The following is an 18,429-nucleotide window of genomic DNA, read 5'->3' as shown; positions in this document are numbered from 1 at the left end:
TAACATCTTAGCATTGTTTTTAAAAATTCTTTCCACTTCTGCCAATCAGGAAGAGGGTTTTTTGTTCTTTGTGTAAACAATATGGGAAAAACTTACACTAAGAGCCATTCTGCATGTTCAGCCTATTTATTCCTGTATTTGCAATGTGGTGAAGCTTTTCAGAACAGTGAAATATGCAAGTTTAGAATGTGAATCATGGGAGAGTCAAATTGTGTCTACAGATTATTAATATGTTTAAAAATGATTCATGAACACCACTGTATGTTTGCAGTTGACCACACAACTTTATTTTACCTTTGGCTGATAAATCAAGTGGATAGATTGGCCACTGTTCTATTATAATGTAAGATAAGAGAGAAAAAAAATTGTACATGTTATAATGTCCTACATGGTCTTTGTGATCTGTCAGTAAATTTATTAATTACCAATTCTGAATATTTCTCTTCCAAACATAAAGACTCTATTTAAAAGAAACTTTTGAATTGTTTTCCAGATATGCATATTATTATTCAGGACTAGGTCCTGGAGTTCTTGTTGCTGCCTATATACAGGTTTCATTTTGGACTTTAGCAGCTGGCCGACAGATTAAGAAAATTAGGCAAGAGTTTTTTCCTGATATTCTATGACAGGAAATAGGCTGGTTTGACATCAGTGACTTCACTGAACTCAATACACGGCTAACAGAGTAAGTATATTGTTATCTACACATCCATAAAGAAATTAACTACTAGCTATAGATGATGCTGTGAAAGCGCTGCACTCAATATGCCAACAAATGTGGGAAACTCAGCAGTGGCCACAGGACTGGAAAAGGTCAGTTTTCATTCCAATCCTGAAGAAAGGTAATGCCAAAGAATGCCCAAACTACGGCACAGTTGCACTCATCTCACATGCTAGTAAAGTAATGCTCAAAATTCTCCAAGCCAGGCTTCCGCAATATGTGAACCGTGAACTTCCAGATGTTCAAGCTCGTTTTAGAAAAGGCAGAGGAACCAGAGATCAAATTGCCAACATCCGCTGGATCATGGAAAAAGCAAGAGTTCCAGAAAAACATCTACTTCTGCTTTATTGACTATGCCAAAGCCTTTGACTGTGTGGATTACAATAAACTGTGGAAAATTCTTCAAGAGATGGGAATACCAGACCATCTGACCTGCCTCTGAGAAACCTGTATGCAGGTCAGGAAGCAACAGTTAGAATTGGACATGGTTCCAAATAGGAAAAGGAGTCCATCAAGGCTGTATATTGTCATCCTGCTTATTTAACTTCTGCACATCATGAGAAACGCTGGACTGGAAGAAACACAAGCTGAAATCAAGATTGTCTGGAGAAATCTCAATAACCTCAGATATGCAGATGACACCACCCTTATGGCAGAAAGTGAAGAGGAACTCAAAAGCCTCTTGATGAAAGTGAAAGAGGAGAGTGAAAAAGTTGGCTTAAAGCTCAACATTCAGAAAACGAAGATCATGGCATCCGGTCCCATCACTTCATGGGAAATAGATGGGGAAACAGTTGAAACAGTGTCAGACTTTATTTTGGGGGGCTCCAAAATCACTGCAGATGGTGACTGCAGCCATGAAATTAAAAGACACTTACTCCTTGGAAGAAAACTTATGACCAACCTAGATAGCATATTCAAAAGCAGAGACATTACTTTGCCAATAAACATCCTTCTGGTCAATGCTATGGTTTTCCCGGTGGTCATGTATGGATGTGAGAGTTGGACTGTGAAGAAAACTGAGCACCGAATAACTGATGCTTTTGAACTGTGGTGTTGGAGAAGACTCTTGAGAGTCCCTTGGACTGCAAGGAGATCCAACCAGTCCATTCTGAAGGAGATCAACCCTGGGATTTCTTTGGAAGGAATGATGCTAAAGCTGATACTCCAGTACTTTGGCCACCTCATGCGAAGAGTTGACTCACTGGAAAAGACTCTGATGCTGGGAGGGATTGGGGTCAGGAGGAGAAGGGGGTGACAGAGGATGAGATGGCTGGATGGCATCACTGACTCGATGGACGTGAGTCTGAGTGAACTCTGGGAGTTGGTGATGGACAGGGAGGCCTGGCGTGCTGCGATTCATGGGGTTGCAGAGAGTTGGACACAACTGAGCAACTGAACTGAACTGTCCTTTTTGCACACTGAGAGACCCTTTAAAAGACAGTTCCTTTTGACATCCTGGTAGTCTGTCGCAGCTTCCTTGCTTTGTGCAAAACAAGATGTTCTGCGTTTCTTTGGTACATTTCATGCCCATACCCAGGATCAGCTGCTTCTCCAAGTCCTGTTTCCTTACAGTAGAAAATGATACCGGAGAACATAATCTGGGCCTTAGAGGTGCCTGTTATGACTGGACTGGTCACTGTTTCTGGCCTCTTCACTAGCAAGTTAGTAAGTTTTTTAAAGAAAAATATACCTTAAATTTATTTTATTTTACAATTCATACATAAAAGGTTTCCATGTACTTGATTTTGTATATCTTTCTTATGAGGAAAATATTGGTCCCTAGTTTATAGGAACATAATTATTTGCTTTTCCTTATTATTTGTTCTAATTTCAAAGTAATATTCTCTCTATTACTAAAATAGGATAAATATAAAATTTTAATTATTTTATCTTGTGAATATATCCCAGAGTCAGAGTACTATGCTTAAAGTTCATCTCAACTCTGCTAACTTCTACTTCCATAAGTAACTATCTTATTAGTTTAATTATCTATTGATCTTTAAAAATATATGCAAATTAAAATAAATTCATGTTCCTCAATATAAGATAACATATTATGTGCTTTGCTTTTTCCACTACATAGTATATCCTGGAAATTATAGAGATTTTTCTCATTCTCTTTTATACCTGCATATTACTCCAGCGTGTATGTCAGACTTTTAGTCTTTGCAATTACTGTTATAATCTGTATATTTTAAAAATATGTGTAATCTAAGTATATACTCTCAAAGAATTGAAACTAGGACTCAAACTGATATGTGGATGCCAGTGTTCACAGCAGAATTATTTTCAGTAGTCGATAAGTGGAAACAACCCAGATGTCCATACAGATGAGTGGAGTAACAAAATGTCATATATACACACCATGGAATGTTATTGAGCCATGGAAAAGGAATACATACCACATGCATGAGCCTTGAAAAAAAATATTACGTTAAGTGAAATAAGCCAGACACAAAAGGGCAAATGCTGTATGATTCCACTTTTAAGAATGAATCTAGGACAGGCAAATTCACAAGAAGTAGATGAGAGGTTTCCAGAGACTGAGGGGAAGGGGAGAAAGGAAAGTTACTGTTTAAAGAGGTAGGGAGCTTTTGTTTGGCATGATCAACATTTTTTGAAATAGTGGTTGGTGATGGTTGCACATAGTGTGAATGTGATTTTCACCTTACTAGCCTTTCACAACCCACTCCAGTGTTCTTGCCTGGAGAGTCCCAGGGACAGCGAAGCCTAGTGGGCTGCCGTCTATGGGGTCGCACAGAGTCAGACACGACTGAAGTGACTTAGCAGCAGCAGCCTTTCAGAGCCTTAGGCCGGCCTCTTAGAGCATGTGCACAGTGGGGGTTGAAACTTGTTCTGCTCGGGAGAGAACGTGTTTTCCCCAGGCATGGACACAGACCTCTGCCTCTCCTCCTTCAGGGACCGACTGACTTCTAGCAGGGAACCGTATTCCTGGTGCAGAGTAGATGCTGAATAAGTTTATTCAGTCAGTGGACAGAGGTTCCCCAGGTCAAGCCTCCAACTGAACTGAAGCAGTTCTGCTGCTTCTGCATCACTTCACCTTTACCCACATGTGGATTTCCTGGTATTTCTGTCGCCTGGGCACTTGTGTTGTTGCTATAGTTTTTTGTTATTCTTTACTAATTGGATATGACCATATTCTCCCCCCAAAAGGTGAATTCCATATTTGTTCCAGAATATCTCAAGCTTCCATATCTAGAGCCTTAAAAGAAGCACAAATAATCCCACTGTAATGTTTCTATAAGGGGTAGCATTGAAACTACGGGAAGATCAAAAGTCGACATACAGATGTTTGATTTTACAGTATGTTTGCACTGTTTTATACAGTATGTATGGCGAAGGCGATGGCTCCCCACTCCAGTACTCTTGCCTGGAAAATCCCATGGATGGAAAAGCCTGGTAGGCTACAGTCCACGGGGTCGGAAGAGTCAGACACAACTGAGCGACCTCACTTTCATGCATTGGAGAAGGAAATGGCAACCCACTCCAGTGTTCTTGCCCGGAGAATCCCAGGGATGGCGGAGCCCGGTGGGCTGTCGTCTGTGGGGTCGCACAGTCAGACACGACTGAAGCAACTGAGCAGCAGCAGCAGCAGGATACAGTATGTAAAGTTTAATGGTTTTAGGATCTTACTAGTATCAAGTTTCAAGAGCAATTAAATATTTGTTATTTTATCCTAATTTTCAGGTAAAGAAAATACTCCCTCACTACTTGGCCTCTGTGGGTCTCTAACATCAGTGGCAAGTTACAGATCTCTAACAAGCCTAAAATAGAATGACTACCTTGCAGGTCCCACAACAGAGATGACAAGTCCAGGTCTGACTCCATCCTGAAAAATTGTGTGTAAAAAACCAGAAGTTTTTATGTTGCAAATATTCCATATATGTAAGTTTGACTGCTGGGAAAATCTTTGGAATTTTATATTTTTCTGGGACATGTCTGCAATTCTGTTGCTTATATTAGAGAATTCAGTCCACTACATGTAAACTTCTGGGTGAAAAAAAAAAAGCTGCCATTTTTCATTTAAAAATGATTATATTTGTCACTGAAGTTTAAAAATAGGCTTAAAAAACTTTCAGATATCCTCTAAAAATCCATTGCAAATTGTACATATTTATTATTCAGCTGATTTTTATATATTTAAATGTATCATAGTTGCCAGAGACTGAGTTCAAGGTTTTATTCTAGATATTTAAGTATTTTCTTTTGCTCTTATTCAATGAATACATTTTCTAAAAATGACTTATTTCATACTTCATGAACTCCTTCCCAGGTTCTGATGTTTAAATGCCTTGTCTTTGAAGTGAGGAGAAAGGTTCTCAGATGCAGTTTCATACAGTTTATTCAGTTTGTCTGTAACAGTTACCATTTAGCATCAACCTAACATTCCATTCAGCATTTTATAAATTTTGTAGGATGTGCATTTAGGCAGTTACTAAATTTGTTGGGGCACAAGGAAAGTATTTTACACTATTTTAGGCCATTTAGGTAAAATGAATAACATTTTGTTTTCCAAAATTTCCTTTAAAGTTTAGCAGTTTTACTGGTCAACCACTTGTAAAAGGATGAAACTAGAACACTTTCTAAACCATTCACAAAAATAAACTCAAAATGGGATTAAAGATCTAAACGTAAGACCAGAAACTATAAAACTCCTAGAGGAGAACATAGGCAAAACACTCTCCGACATACATCACAGCAGGATCCTCTATGACCCACCTCCCAAAATATTGGAAATAAAAGCAAAAATAAACAAATGGGACCTAATTAAACCTAAAAGCTTCTGCACAACAAAGGAAACTATAAGCAAGGTGAAAAGACAGTCTTCGGAATGGGAGAAAATAATAGCAAATGAAGCAACGGACAAAGAACTAATCTCAAAAATATACAAGCAACTCCTGCAGTTCAATTCCAGAAAAATAAACGACCCAATCAAAAAGTGGGCCAAAGAATTAAATAGACATTTCTCCAAAGAAGACGTACAGATGGCTTACAAAAACATGAAAAGATGCTCAACATCACTCATTATCAGTTCAGTTCAGTCACCCCAAATTCCACCATATTGAAAGAGGAAATGTATGCAGTATATTTTCTAAAGTAATATGAGGAAAACATGGTCAATTGTGCCAAAGATCTCTTATACATTGTTTACATGAAGAGGCTACTACAATACTTATCTGGGACTTTGTATGCTATTTTTTATTTGTTAATAAAACATTACATTCAAACTTAGCAACTTTGACTATTTAAAGAATATTCCTCCTAAAATATTGAGAGAAAAGCAGCACTCACCACAGTCATTCTGTGTATTAGAAACGTGGGAGTGTGGTGGTTCTCTGCAATACTTGACTCTCATTATTCGGAATTTAAGATAATAAACAGTAACAAGGCTAGTCATATGTTAAGACAGTTCAAACAATGTCATTTCAGGGATAAAGAAGACCTGGAAGCCCTTAAATTTAGATGTATCAGAACATACTCAGAGCTTTCTTCCTTTAGCTTAAGTCTTTGGTACTTGTAGTAATGCAAATATTCTTGAGAAACGGTACCATCAATCTAGTCTTAATTCTGTATAACTTATTGTGAGTGATGTAGCTACAGCAATTTGTAATTCAGCATGAGGAATGGAAGGAAGGTTAAAACAAGGTTACTGGAAACCTTGGGAGGAACAAATGAGAGACGATTAAGGGCGGGAGGAACTTCGAAAATTTTAGGCTAGCCTTAAGCACTGTTGCTGCTGCTTTCCTAACAGTCAGACTATTTAAATGCTTTCATTCATGGTCCACTCTCAAATGACATTATCCTTCAATAATTAAAGAAAATCATTGTTACATTTTCCATACATTTTTATAGTATAGAAAGGAAATACAGGATTCCATAATTGATCAAAATTTTCAGATTTGTTCTAACGTGTACCGAATCTTGTGCATTTTCACACGCTGCTGAACGCAGACTGAAACACGGCATCTGAGGACAGCGACTCTTCCTCCTTTCTTGGAGCTCTTGGTATAAAACTGATCTGCTAATGTGACTTCAGGTTTCTGCACAGTTCATTCCACGCTAGTTATAGAGGTAGTCTGTTAATGTTTGCATGAGGTATGTCTTGATCTTCAGTAGTGTTCATTGTTCACACACATTCCCCTAAATAGAATGCTGAACTATATGTTACTATTTCCATGCGTATTTTGTTGCCTTGATGTACGATACTTGTTGCATGTATATTAAACATTTTGTACCATGCAGTAGTCGTCTTATTTTTTCTTTGACAGAATGTTATTTGATTCAAGGTATACACTGAATTTTTGTTTCAACAAATGTGTTAAGTGTATATTAACACCTCAAATACTAATATGAAAATGATTTTGGAGAAATCTTCATTGTTTCAAATTTTTATTTTCTAAAAAATGACATAATATGCTTTAAAATTGACAACATTCACTCAAGTGGTACAGGACAGTAGTGGTTTTGGTTGAGTTGTGATTTAATTATGTAACAACCCTGTTTGTTTTCTCACGTGTAAAATGGACCCACCACCATCCTCTCAGCACCTATGTGATGGCATCAGGATAAAGTCAACATTAAATAAAATTACAAGTTCTGAAGCGGTAAGTACCAAATGCAAACTACTATTAACCGTGTCTGACAGGAACCTTAAACATCCAAGTAGACTAAGTTGGTTTTAAGTCCTCTTTATTAGATGTACATACAAGTTTTCAAGTGGTTAAAAATGTTTCTCAGATTTACAACTTATGTAAATTCTTTGTTAAATTTCCCATTGTTGGTTAGTTTCTGGTTTTGATAAACTCATACACTGGATTACTCTGGAAATGTTACATGACTGCTTTGAACCTCAGGGCCCTTAATTTCTTTTACCTAGTCCACTTTGCTCTTTAGTAAGCAAAGCAACTTCTATTTTGCTTTAGCTTTTTTTCCCCACAGATAGGAGGGGGAAGATAAAATTATACCAATGCCATGGTGGTACCTTTTAAAAATATACTTTAGTATAAACCAAAGCTTTTGTTTTTAAATAGGTCACCTGATCATAAGTCCCATTTTTCATCCTGCCAGTCATTTTTCTAAAACCCGCTTCACTATACAACACTTGGTCTTAATATGTGACACATTCTGGTGTTTTCTGTTTTATTCTAGGCTAACCTATGCTATCCTATTTTCTTTCAGTTAAAAAAAAAATAGGTCTTGAGAGAAAAACAAAACACAACTCTGTAACTTTTCAGAGCTGGGCCCAAAATACTTCCTTGGTTTTCTCTTGCCTTCTTGTTCCTCCTTGGCAGACCAGGCCCCCTGGACTCGTTTTCCCATCTGATCTACCACAGGGCATGTACACTCTGCTCGAGCCACTGGTGCTAAGCACCACTGCCTGACTGAAGACTCCCAGCCTCCAGGTATGTTGCCTTGGACTGCCTGTCCTAAGAACCATTTCCTGACCAGCCTGTGCACCCCAGGCCAGGGGAGAATTCTTCAGCTTTTCCATTACTTCCTTTGTTTATTCCTGACAATCACAGCTGAAACCTTAAGACCAATGAGAGTAGCTGCAGTGTCTTACCTCCAGTGCTTTTTATGCTGCCTACCATGTAAAAGGGCTCATCTCAGTAAGTGTGGAGTGATGGATTAAAACATAACAACAGTCATTTACTTTTAAAAGTTCATTTGGACAAAAATTAAAAAGTAATACACCAAACTTTACTGTATTTCTGGAATTTGTGCCCCAGGGGGAAAAAAGAGGCTAGAATTAAAGGAGTCAAATGTGGCTAAATAAACATAGTGAATAGTTTTCCTAGAAATAACTTTATTTTTGAAAAGTAATATGGAATTATATGAAAGGCAGCAAGCATGTAATACCTGAAGAAGACATTTTTCTTAAAAAAACTTACACATAAAAAATTAAATGTGTATGTTAGAAATTTTAACATTAACAGAATGCATTTAGAAACATTACCAAGAATATAATTTGTAGCCAAACCTTTTTTGGTTCCTACTAGTAATGCTTTTTTACCACTTAAGTATAGACAAAGACTAAATTTAGACTTCTTTTCTTTCGGATACCTTGCATGTAATGTATGTTAGAAAAACTACAGGGAGTTGGGTTTATTTAAGTTCTTTTAGTTATAAGAATTTTCCACAATGCAATCAATAGTGGGGAAGGAGAGGATGAAAGTTTCCCTTCTGTTTGTTTATAAGTAACATTAACTTGAAATACGTAACTGATTTTTGAGACTTTGTTCAAAACCTAAATTTTTCTGCCTTTTCCTACCAGTTACCCAAAAGAAGCACAGCAGGACAAAGGTAAATTTAAATTTAATACTGTAAAAATCAGTGTTCAAGATAAACTTCCATGTGTGTTTTATATATGTGTTTATAGAATAGCATTAACGTAATTTTATATGAAAGTATTTAGCTAGAAGCACAGTGGTAGCTTTAAGAAATATTTATATTTTTATGGATATATATGTTGCAAACTTAAGGTAAATCAACACAGGATAAAATAAACACAAAAAGCTTAAATATAAACCCTATATAGTTTATTTCTAGTGAAACATTAAATACTTTTCTACTATATTAGAAAATACATTAATTCCTACCAACACTAGAGATTTGCCATTTAAATATATATTACTCTCTTTTAGGGAAAAAATGTTTCACATTTTCATAAAATAGACTGCAATAAAGTGCTTTTTCTTAGAGTATGCAGATCCTGAGAAAAACAAATATATTTAAAAATATTGTTTGTCTTGAAATCATATTCTTTTTCATTCTTACATTCTTAGGCATTCGCCTCCAGTGACCAAAAGCTCTTTCTTCAAGGAAACTGGGTTGGTAGTTCTTGGTCTAGCACTCTCGTGTGAGATGTGTAAAGTAAAGGGACATCTTGAACATACTCTGTCTCAGTGGTGTTAGAACAAGTGAACAGACGTGACCGAGAGCACTTCACAAATGGTAATGCCTGATGACAAGACAGCTGAAACCAGAGGCCTTTCTTGTGCTGAAACGGCTTTCTCGCTGGCCTGAATACAACGTGCTTTCCCACTGCACACCCAGGTGTGACTGAAGTGAACACTGAATACGGTCACTGCACACTCTCTCTCACAGAAACAGTAGATAACACAGGGTCTTTAGGCATCAAAAATAGCAGCAATATCACACAAGTTATATTTTTGGTTCATGAACATAAGATAGCCATACCTTTGATCAGAGAAATCTTAATATACATGAGGCCTTAAAACAGTAACAAGGTGGGGGGCAGGAAAACACCCAAATACATGTGAATTAAAGAAAATAACTGATAGGCAATATTTGGTAAATGATGTGAATAATAATATTTAAAGACTGCTTTCCATTATCTACTTTGTTGAAACACTTAAGTATCTAAGTCCATGATTTAAACGTGTATAAAAGACTTGGGAATTCTCTTAGACTCTGTACATCATTCAGCACACAATTGCAAAAATGTTCGATGACTCTGACACTCTCAACAGGATGAAGTTACACAGAAATCTATACCAAACTCTGAGATTATTGCTTTCAGTGTAGAATAATTTTTCTCTTCTTTACAAGAATGCTCAATGGTTATGATTTCTAGAATATCTTTTTCAAATTCTCAAAAATTAGGATAAAAATTTGAAGTTAGAATGATTAGATGCAAAGTAGGGATTTACTATTCATTTAAATTATAGATAAGAATGATAGAAAACCACTGTAAGATAATAGCGAAAAAGGTGAAAAAAAGCTCTTGCCTAAGAGTCTCCTCTTATTATTTGGTCATGGTTGTTATTTCAGGTTGAAACAGCATCTCTAGTATTGCTGTCTTTGAGCATTTTGTTTCTGGAAGAAAGACTTTCCAAATTCATATGTACTGATCATAACAGCACAAGCAGGAGCAATTTTAATTAAACGAGGAATCAGTCCTAAAAAGGGAAGAGAAAAATTCAGACCAAATTTTTCCTTACATTTTAAAATGTAATTTATTTGGTTTCATTCTGACAGTTATCAAATTAAGTGAAGTTAACATATAAAACACCGTCCCATAACTGGTGTCAAAGAACAAGCCGAATTGTTTACTCCTCACTTTAATTACTTCAACGGCAACTGGTATTTAAAATTTTTAAACTTACAGCAAAGATATTTAGGAGGAAACAGTAAATGAGGAATCTTTTCAAAAATTTTCTGCTGAAAAGCAAATTTAAAAGGAAAAGTAAACATTTTAGTCAACAGTTTGGTAAAGGAAATATTTTTACCTGTAAATAATCCAGAAAATCCATTCTTAGCAACAATGTTCTTCATTATACTCCAGGTTGACATTTGCAAAGGCATAGAAACTAAATGTTAAAGAAATAACACTATTATAAATTACCACTTAATTTCTAATATAGATAAATACACATCAAAGAGTGTTTATGGGCTTTGGGATATATCATTTCATTATAATAAGAACAGATCTGTTTACATAAAGAACTATTTTAAATCTTATTTTTAATAGTTGCATTCAATAAAGGAATTTTAAAGGCACTTTTAAGGTACATAGGACCAGATGCAATCAAGGAGGAATATACAGAAAGTCTCTCCTGAATTGATGTTTAAGCTTGGTGGTGTGTATCCTTTATACTTTTTTCATAATGAAAAATTTTAAAGATGTACAGGAATTTTCATGGGGTTCCCCAAGTGAAGCCATGATAACCATTTTTCATTGTACTTTTCGTGCATACATTAAAAAAACTCTTTTCCCCAAAGAGAAGCTTTAAGGAAAATAGCTCATTCTCCCTAGGGAGGTTCCACCTTACTAGAATCTTTCTGAATAAATGTGCTAGTCTTGAAATAAATCAATCCTGTCTCCTCTGAAAGGAAGAGTTTTCCTGTAACTAACAGTAACATCTCACTTATTTGCAACTACTCAAGTGTCTGGAACACAGTAAAGAAACAGATTTATATATCTAGTGAAAACAGCAAAAACAGATGTTACTCAGATTCAAACATAAACCTCATGAATGTGCTGTACATACACAGAGTTCGCTCACCTTTGTTGTACACAATGATTCTAAGCAGCTGGCTTAGCCCCCAGACTATAGACACTAAAGGTGAAAAAAATCTGCTAAAAGGTGGGCATCCTACCACGTGAGCACTGTGACAGCTGAAGATTTCAGTCTTGCCCAGCCCAGTGCATGATAAGCCAACACTCCTAAGTGTCTCACTAGCTTCTGAGAGCTGCGTTATGAAACTACAGTAATCAGTGTGTACAGTGACAACTCTGAGTCATTAGGATTAAAGTACATTTTAGTACGTATGCCTAGAGGAAAAAGGGAAAATTAGGGAAAGGGATCATTCAGTAACAGCTCTGTAGAATCTGCAATTTAATGAAGCGGGGCTCATTATCTCAAAATTTCTTCTATATAAATCAGATTCTCTATGAAGATAAATGAGGCCTTGTCATTTAAGAAACTAAACTATCTATATAAATAGTGTAAGTATAACTATAGTAATTAGAGCAACCAAACAAAGGATACATTTTAAAACCAAGAACAAAGTATTTATGATTGAAATTTAACTCTCTAAAAACAGTCAGTGACAAAAGCTTTATACTGCAAGTTGACAACTTATACTCCTTGCTTAAATGTTTTCAATTTTGGAAACAACTAGTAAAGAAAGGAGGCTAAGTAGCTGGGTATTTCTAATGTTATGGAGCTCAAGTTCCAAACTGATCTGTATTTTAACAGTAGGGTGAGATGAATGTAAAAGAAGACGAACAAGAAGACTTCTCAACTGGAGGGAAGCCATGGCAGAGCCCTGCCTAAAGATCCAACGTCCAAGAGCTCTTTCTACAGGGAAAAAGCAGCTTCATACACTGTAAGGAAACACTGTGTGATATTAATATTTCAAGCACAGACAACAATAAACACTCCTCTACTGACCATCCAATTGATCAAATCCTAAAAATGTTATGTTTCAGAAACAAAGCCCTATTTCCAGTGGGCTTGCTACACTTTCTATAATAAAAACAGAATGAATCTAGTAGAAGCAACTAATAGTACTTTTTTATAAATATGGACCATTGTTAAATTCTTTATTGAGGTTGTTCAGTATTGCTTCTGTTTTATGTTTTTTTTGCCCAGGAGGCATGTGGGATCTTAGCTCCCCAACCAGGGATCAAACCTGCACCTTCTGCATTAAAGGGGAAGTCCTCAGGACAATTTTGTTCTAGAAGAAATTACAGGTTATAAAGAAGTAGATGGGATAACAGGCAGGGGGAAAACAAAACACATCAAAAGGGAAGCTAAAAAATAGGAAAAAAAAAAAGAATATGTATATGCATACTAATATAGTCTTTAAAATTTCTTAAATTTTTTGCTTAGGTTTAGAGGTTTTTCTGGGTACTCCATTCTAACAGTACATTAGTTTGAGTTAAGTAGAGAGGAAGGCAACCAAGAGGCAGGGGGAGTCTTATCTTCCCTATCTTAGATATTCCTAACTATCTAGAAAGAAAATATTTTTCACGGCATCTTAGACACATTTTAAATTAATTAAACTTACTTTTCTGGCTTTCATATATCCAAAGTTGTGTCTGCTTTTGTGTTTTTACCACATCAAATGGCAAAGTTACAACAGCTGCAAACTAACAAAAAATAAAATTAATTAAAAATTTTCCCAAAGTATTTTATACTCTAATTAGCATATTACTTAATAAGCATAGTAATAAAATCATAATTAAAGTGAAACCAGGGATGTTTAAGAGAAGCTCCTATTGAAGAGAACAGATAAAGTCTTATGTATTCCTCCCAAAGTTCAGGACTAAGAGAACAGTCCCCCTATATTCCTGAGGTCACACCACACTAGTTGGCAGGCAGAATTCCATTCAGACCTCTGAATGCAAAACCAGTATTCACAATTTCTGATGCTCCTGTGTGTTCCACTATTCCTTTACTACAGATGAAGGCATATGTATTTTAAAGCAGAAATTACTTAGTAATTAGCATTTAAAATTTTCAAAATGTTTTTTAAATTGTTAAAAAAAATTAAAGAAAATGGACTTTTCAACTTTTAATGCTACATACATTTTCTTTGTGGGTTTCAACATATTTATCAAATGTAGTTCCCAAATCATTTTAAAAAACACATTTCATGCAAATCAAAACCACAATGAGGTGCCATCTCACACTGGTCAGAATGGCTGCTATCAAAAAGTCTACAAACAATAAATGCTGGAGAGGTGAGGAGAAAAGGGAACCCTCTTACATTGTTGATGGGAATGCAAACTAGTACAGCCACTATGGAGAACAGTGTGGAGATTCCTTAAAAAACTACAAATAGAACTGGCATACAACACAGCAATCCCACTGCTGGGCATACAAACTGGGGAAACCAGAATTGAAAGACACGTGTACCCCAATGTTCATCACAGCACTGTTTACAATAGCCAGGCCATGGAAGCAACCTAGATGTCCATCGGCAGAGGAATGGATAAGAAGCTGTGGTACGTATACATAATGGAATATTACTCAGCTATTAAAAAGAATGCATTTCAATCAGTTCTCATGAGGTGGATGAAACTGGAGCCTATTATACAGAGTGAAGTAAGTCAGAAAAACACCAATACAGTATATTAATGCATATATATGGAATTTAGAAAGATGACAGTGATGACCCTATATGCGAGACAGCAAAAGAGACATGTAAAGAACAGACTTTGGGACTCTGTGGGAGAAGGCGAGGGTGGGATGATCTGAAAGAATAGCATTGAAACATGTATATTAACATATGTGAAATAGATCACCAGTCCAGGTTCTATGCATGAGACAGGGTGATCAGGGGTGGTGCACTGGGACGACCCTGAGGGATGGGATGGGGAGGGATGTAAGAGGGGGCTTAAGCATGGGGAACACATGTACACCCATGGCTGATTCATGTCAATGTATGGCAAAACCCACTACAATATTGTAAAGTAATTAGCCTCCAATTAAAGTAATTAAAAATTTCAAATTAATCAATTTAACAGTTATTTCCATAATGCCTTAATTAAGCAAGAAAGGTTTTTTGAAAGAACAAATTCCCTTAAGAATGTCTTATATTTGATATAACAGTCATGCAAAGTAAAACAGTCTCTATTTTCTGTTTCCCAACTTACATTTGGCCAATATGCTCATAAAATGACCTTTAAAGTCATCTACCTTTATTTCACCCATCAATGTAAAGAGATTTAAGTTCTTGAAATCAGTCTCAAAGATCTCAGGTAAGATAAAATCAATTATCGTTTCTCCCTAATCTAACACACATAGTTGTCCTTTAGTACCTGAGGTGTATTGGCTGCAGATACTGAAACCTGCGGAGGATCTGTCCCTTATATAAAATGGCATAGCACAGTTGGTCCTCTGTGTCTGTGGTTCCACATCTGTGGATTCAACAGCCAAGAATCGAATTGGTTCAATCTGCAGATGCAGAACCCCTGGATAGGGAGGGCTGATGGGAGTATCAAAGGCAGCAACAATGCGGGATGAGCCTGACACTCTGCAGAATAACAGGGTTAGGCTGTTCGGTTTTCTAACAGAAAGCCTGGACATTATCCCACTGATGTGCTTTTCCTGTTGCAGACACATTTTTATTTGTTTAACAGTTAAAAGGCAGTAATATTTTCTAAATTATTAAAGATTTTAAAAATATATTTTCTGTGTTAGGTAAGAAATAGTAAAACAACATTCTTTCGTTACTGGAAAGCTGGGACAACACCCTACAGCCATCCAACTTTTTCTTTTTTTTACATAAAGCACTAAGTACAGAATTGGTTCTACAATTGTTATGGATCACTAAACATAAATGGTACTTGTTTTTCATCATTCATGGTGGATTAAGATATAAATAAAATTTGTAAGTTACTTTTAATCACCTCACAAATAGAAATAATGAAAAGATTTTGCTGGTATTCTAACTTCTTAAATTGATACAAAGAATTTCTCTTTTGCCTCAGTATATTTATACCCCACTAATGCGGGAGACCTGGGTTTGATTCCTGAGTTGGGAAGATCCCCTGGAGAAGGAAATGGCAACCCACTTCAGCACTCTTGCCTGGAAGATCCCATGGACGGAGGAGCCTGATCGGCTACAGTCCATGGGGTCGCAAAGAGTCGGACACGACTGAGCGACTTCACTTCACTTCACTTCAGGGTTAATCTGCAGAGAAAGCAATGGCACCCCACTCCAGTACCCTTGCCTGGAAAATCCCATGGATGGAGGAGCCTGGTACACTGCAGTCCATGGGGTAGCTAAGAGTCAGACACGACTGAGCGACTTCACTTTCACTTTTCACTTTCATGCATTGGAGAAGGAAATGGCAACCCACTCCAGTGTTCTTGCCTGGACAATCCCAGGCACAGTGGAGCCTGATGGGCTGCCGTCTATGGGGTCGCGCAGAGTCGGACACGACTGAAGCGACTTAGCAGCAGCAGCAGGGTTAATCTAACATATACCAGACCCGAGAATCTTCATGTCTCAATTTTGAACACAATCTCAGGGTCTTCTATAGCCTAGGTTTTCTGACAGTGACTCCAGTATTTTTCTGCCAGTCCCCACGACTGCACTGTGTTCCTTCCCTCTATCTGGTTCCAATATCAGCACATCACTGTGTCATCACAAATTCATTCTCTAAGTATGTGGGGATAAGAAAGCTCTCTGTGTCCAAGATCATGGTGATAAGAATCTGCATAAAGGCCCACTACATGATTCATTATGTGGAGGAGTGGCCAAAGGTGAACTCCCTACTACCCAAAAATGGTCACTGGGTACTGCTCCCTTCTAATTGTAAGTTTTTTTTAAATTCTTTTAAGAGGTACTCAGCTAGAATGTTCCCAAAGAAACAGGAATTAGCAGCAAAGGATGCAATTACTTCTATTCAATCAGATGATACATAAGAAATAACATTTATAAAATATTAACTAACAAGACCTACTGGTATTTAATGACCAAACTGCCAAACACTTTGTGTAATAAGGTACTATCTAAACTCATTATCATAACTAATGATCTAACAAGTTCAAAAGTTTCAGAAAGATATAATGTACTTGTAATGTAAAAAAGACAGATAAAAAATGCATTTTAAAATATTTAATGGCTAGTGCTGATAATTTATCTTCAAAATAGGGTAGTAAATACTTAGCACTTTGACGATGCACTACTTTAAAGCTGTTCTATCTCAACAGACATGAAATGCTACATAATATTTTGTTCTGTTTCAGTAAGACAATTATCACTATTTTGGAATATAACAACAATAGAATAAACTTACAGAACCAGACAATGCCCCTGAGGTAAAGTTGATCATAAATGTTGGTTCATATAAGCCAGATTTTGCACACAACCACTTCTTTAAGACTTCATAGTTATACCAGTACATTGCTACAAAAACAGAATAGAATGAACACATTTAGAAATGAAATGTGGACTTTACGGAAAATATTTGAAGAATATTATATATTAAAGGAAAAGAGAATTCTAGTATTGACACACCTTGCTTTCTGCTTAGGCAAATACTAGGTGAAATTTGTAAAAACAGTAACCAAATTCTCAGTAATATTCTGAGTCTTATATACAAAACTATGCATCAGTAAAAAGTAGGACTTTAATCTCAAAACCCAACAAGAATACGAGAGGAAAGGAGAGAGTCACATCTCATGAACACTGATGTAAAACTCCAAAAGAAGAAAAACTGAAGTATTTCATGAACTATCACACACTATGACTAAATTAGGTTACCTGATAAACACAATGGTGTTAAACATAAGAAATGCTTTAGATACCGTGTATCACATTAACAGAATTGTAGAATCATCTAGAAATGATGGAAAAGCATTCAAAGAAATTTCTTAGAAACCTAGGAATAAATGGCAGCTTCTTCAACTGGATAAAGGATATTCATCACAAACTTAAAAATGAAATAGTTATAATTTACACATTATTGTCTACATAGAGAAAAGGCAGGCAGACAAATTAGAATTTATAACAGTTTTAGAAGAAGCTGAATATAAGCTAATAGACAAAAATCAATTCACATTGCAACATCCACAAACACCTGGAAAACTTTTTTTAAATAGATTTTTAAAAATAGGCACTAAAAGCTGCAGATTCTTGTACATACCCAACAAGAGACTTAAAAAATGTTTACAGCATTGTTTGTTTATTCATGTATAAACAAGAGTGAAAAAAACACAGTTGCACATATAAAACAAAACTTAAGGAATGTTTCCAAGTAAAATAAATTTTATACCTCAAAAATAGGCAAAACTGAATACCACTGTTCAGCAATAATACATATGTGGTAGAACTACCATTTAAAATGAAATAAATGATAAAAATTCAGGTAAGAGGTTACCACTAAGGATGTGACAGTGGAGGTGGACATATGTGGTTTCACGATTTTAAAAACTGCAGTGTTCTAATTCATGTACAGAGGTGGTGATGTCACAGGTGTGTATTAGAGCACTTGGTAATTTATATCTTTACTACCTTTTATATGCAAAACATCAAAACAAAAAATGAAAAAGTATTGGTCTAGGAATCCATGGTGTTTCTAAAAAGCATAGCTGAACACAAAAGTTGAAGAAAAATACTAATGGAAAGGGAAAGATACAGGACTGTGAACAGGAGTCCAAGCAAAGGATTAAATCCAAGAGAGAAAGAATGTGGAATGT

The 18,429-nt window shown here is 36.1% G+C and overlaps 2 protein-coding genes across 9 annotated transcripts in view; one reads left to right on the top strand and one right to left on the bottom strand.

Annotated features, from left to right (window-relative positions):
- The window catches only part of LOC120878095 (phosphatidylcholine translocator ABCB4-like), a 25,762-nt gene extending 20,926 nt beyond the window's left edge, over positions 1-4,836 (top strand). For 3 of the 4 annotated variants that reach the window (XM_040260692.1, XM_040260693.1, XM_040260694.1), the window contains exon 6: positions 494-631. In XM_040260692.1, coding sequence (XP_040116626.1) covers positions 494-626 — 133 coding nt within the window. In that variant the 3' untranslated portion in view covers positions 627-631. Of the gene's footprint in view, positions 1-493; positions 632-4,432 lie in introns of those variants that run through there. The other variant, XR_005724454.1, reaches the window with a different exon arrangement.
- Positions 1-18,429, bottom strand: part of SLC25A40 (solute carrier family 25 member 40) — a 94,677-nt gene that overhangs the window by 11,777 nt on the left and 64,471 nt on the right. The window contains exons 9-12 of one of the 5 annotated variants that reach the window (XM_040260688.1): positions 17,028-17,137; positions 13,286-13,367; positions 10,999-11,079; positions 5,862-6,805 (exon numbers count right to left, since the gene is read on the bottom strand). In XM_040260688.1, the coding sequence (XP_040116622.1) occupies positions 6,768-6,805; positions 10,999-11,079; positions 13,286-13,367; positions 17,028-17,137 (311 nt within the window). In that variant the 3' untranslated portion in view covers positions 5,862-6,767. Of the gene's footprint in view, positions 1-5,861; positions 10,669-10,998; positions 11,080-13,285; positions 13,368-17,027; positions 17,138-18,429 lie in introns of those variants that run through there. The other 4 variants (XM_040260687.1, XM_040260690.1, XM_040260689.1 and 1 more) reach the window with 4 other exon arrangements.

This window comes from Oryx dammah, unplaced genomic scaffold (assembly GCF_014754425.2).
Source record: "Oryx dammah isolate SB20612 unplaced genomic scaffold, SCBI_Odam_1.1 HiC_scaffold_18, whole genome shotgun sequence".
Classification (NCBI taxonomy): Eukaryota; Metazoa; Chordata; class Mammalia; order Artiodactyla; family Bovidae; genus Oryx; species Oryx dammah.
Note: the sequence above shows the minus strand (reverse complement) of the source record. Positions and strands in the feature narration are given on the sequence as shown.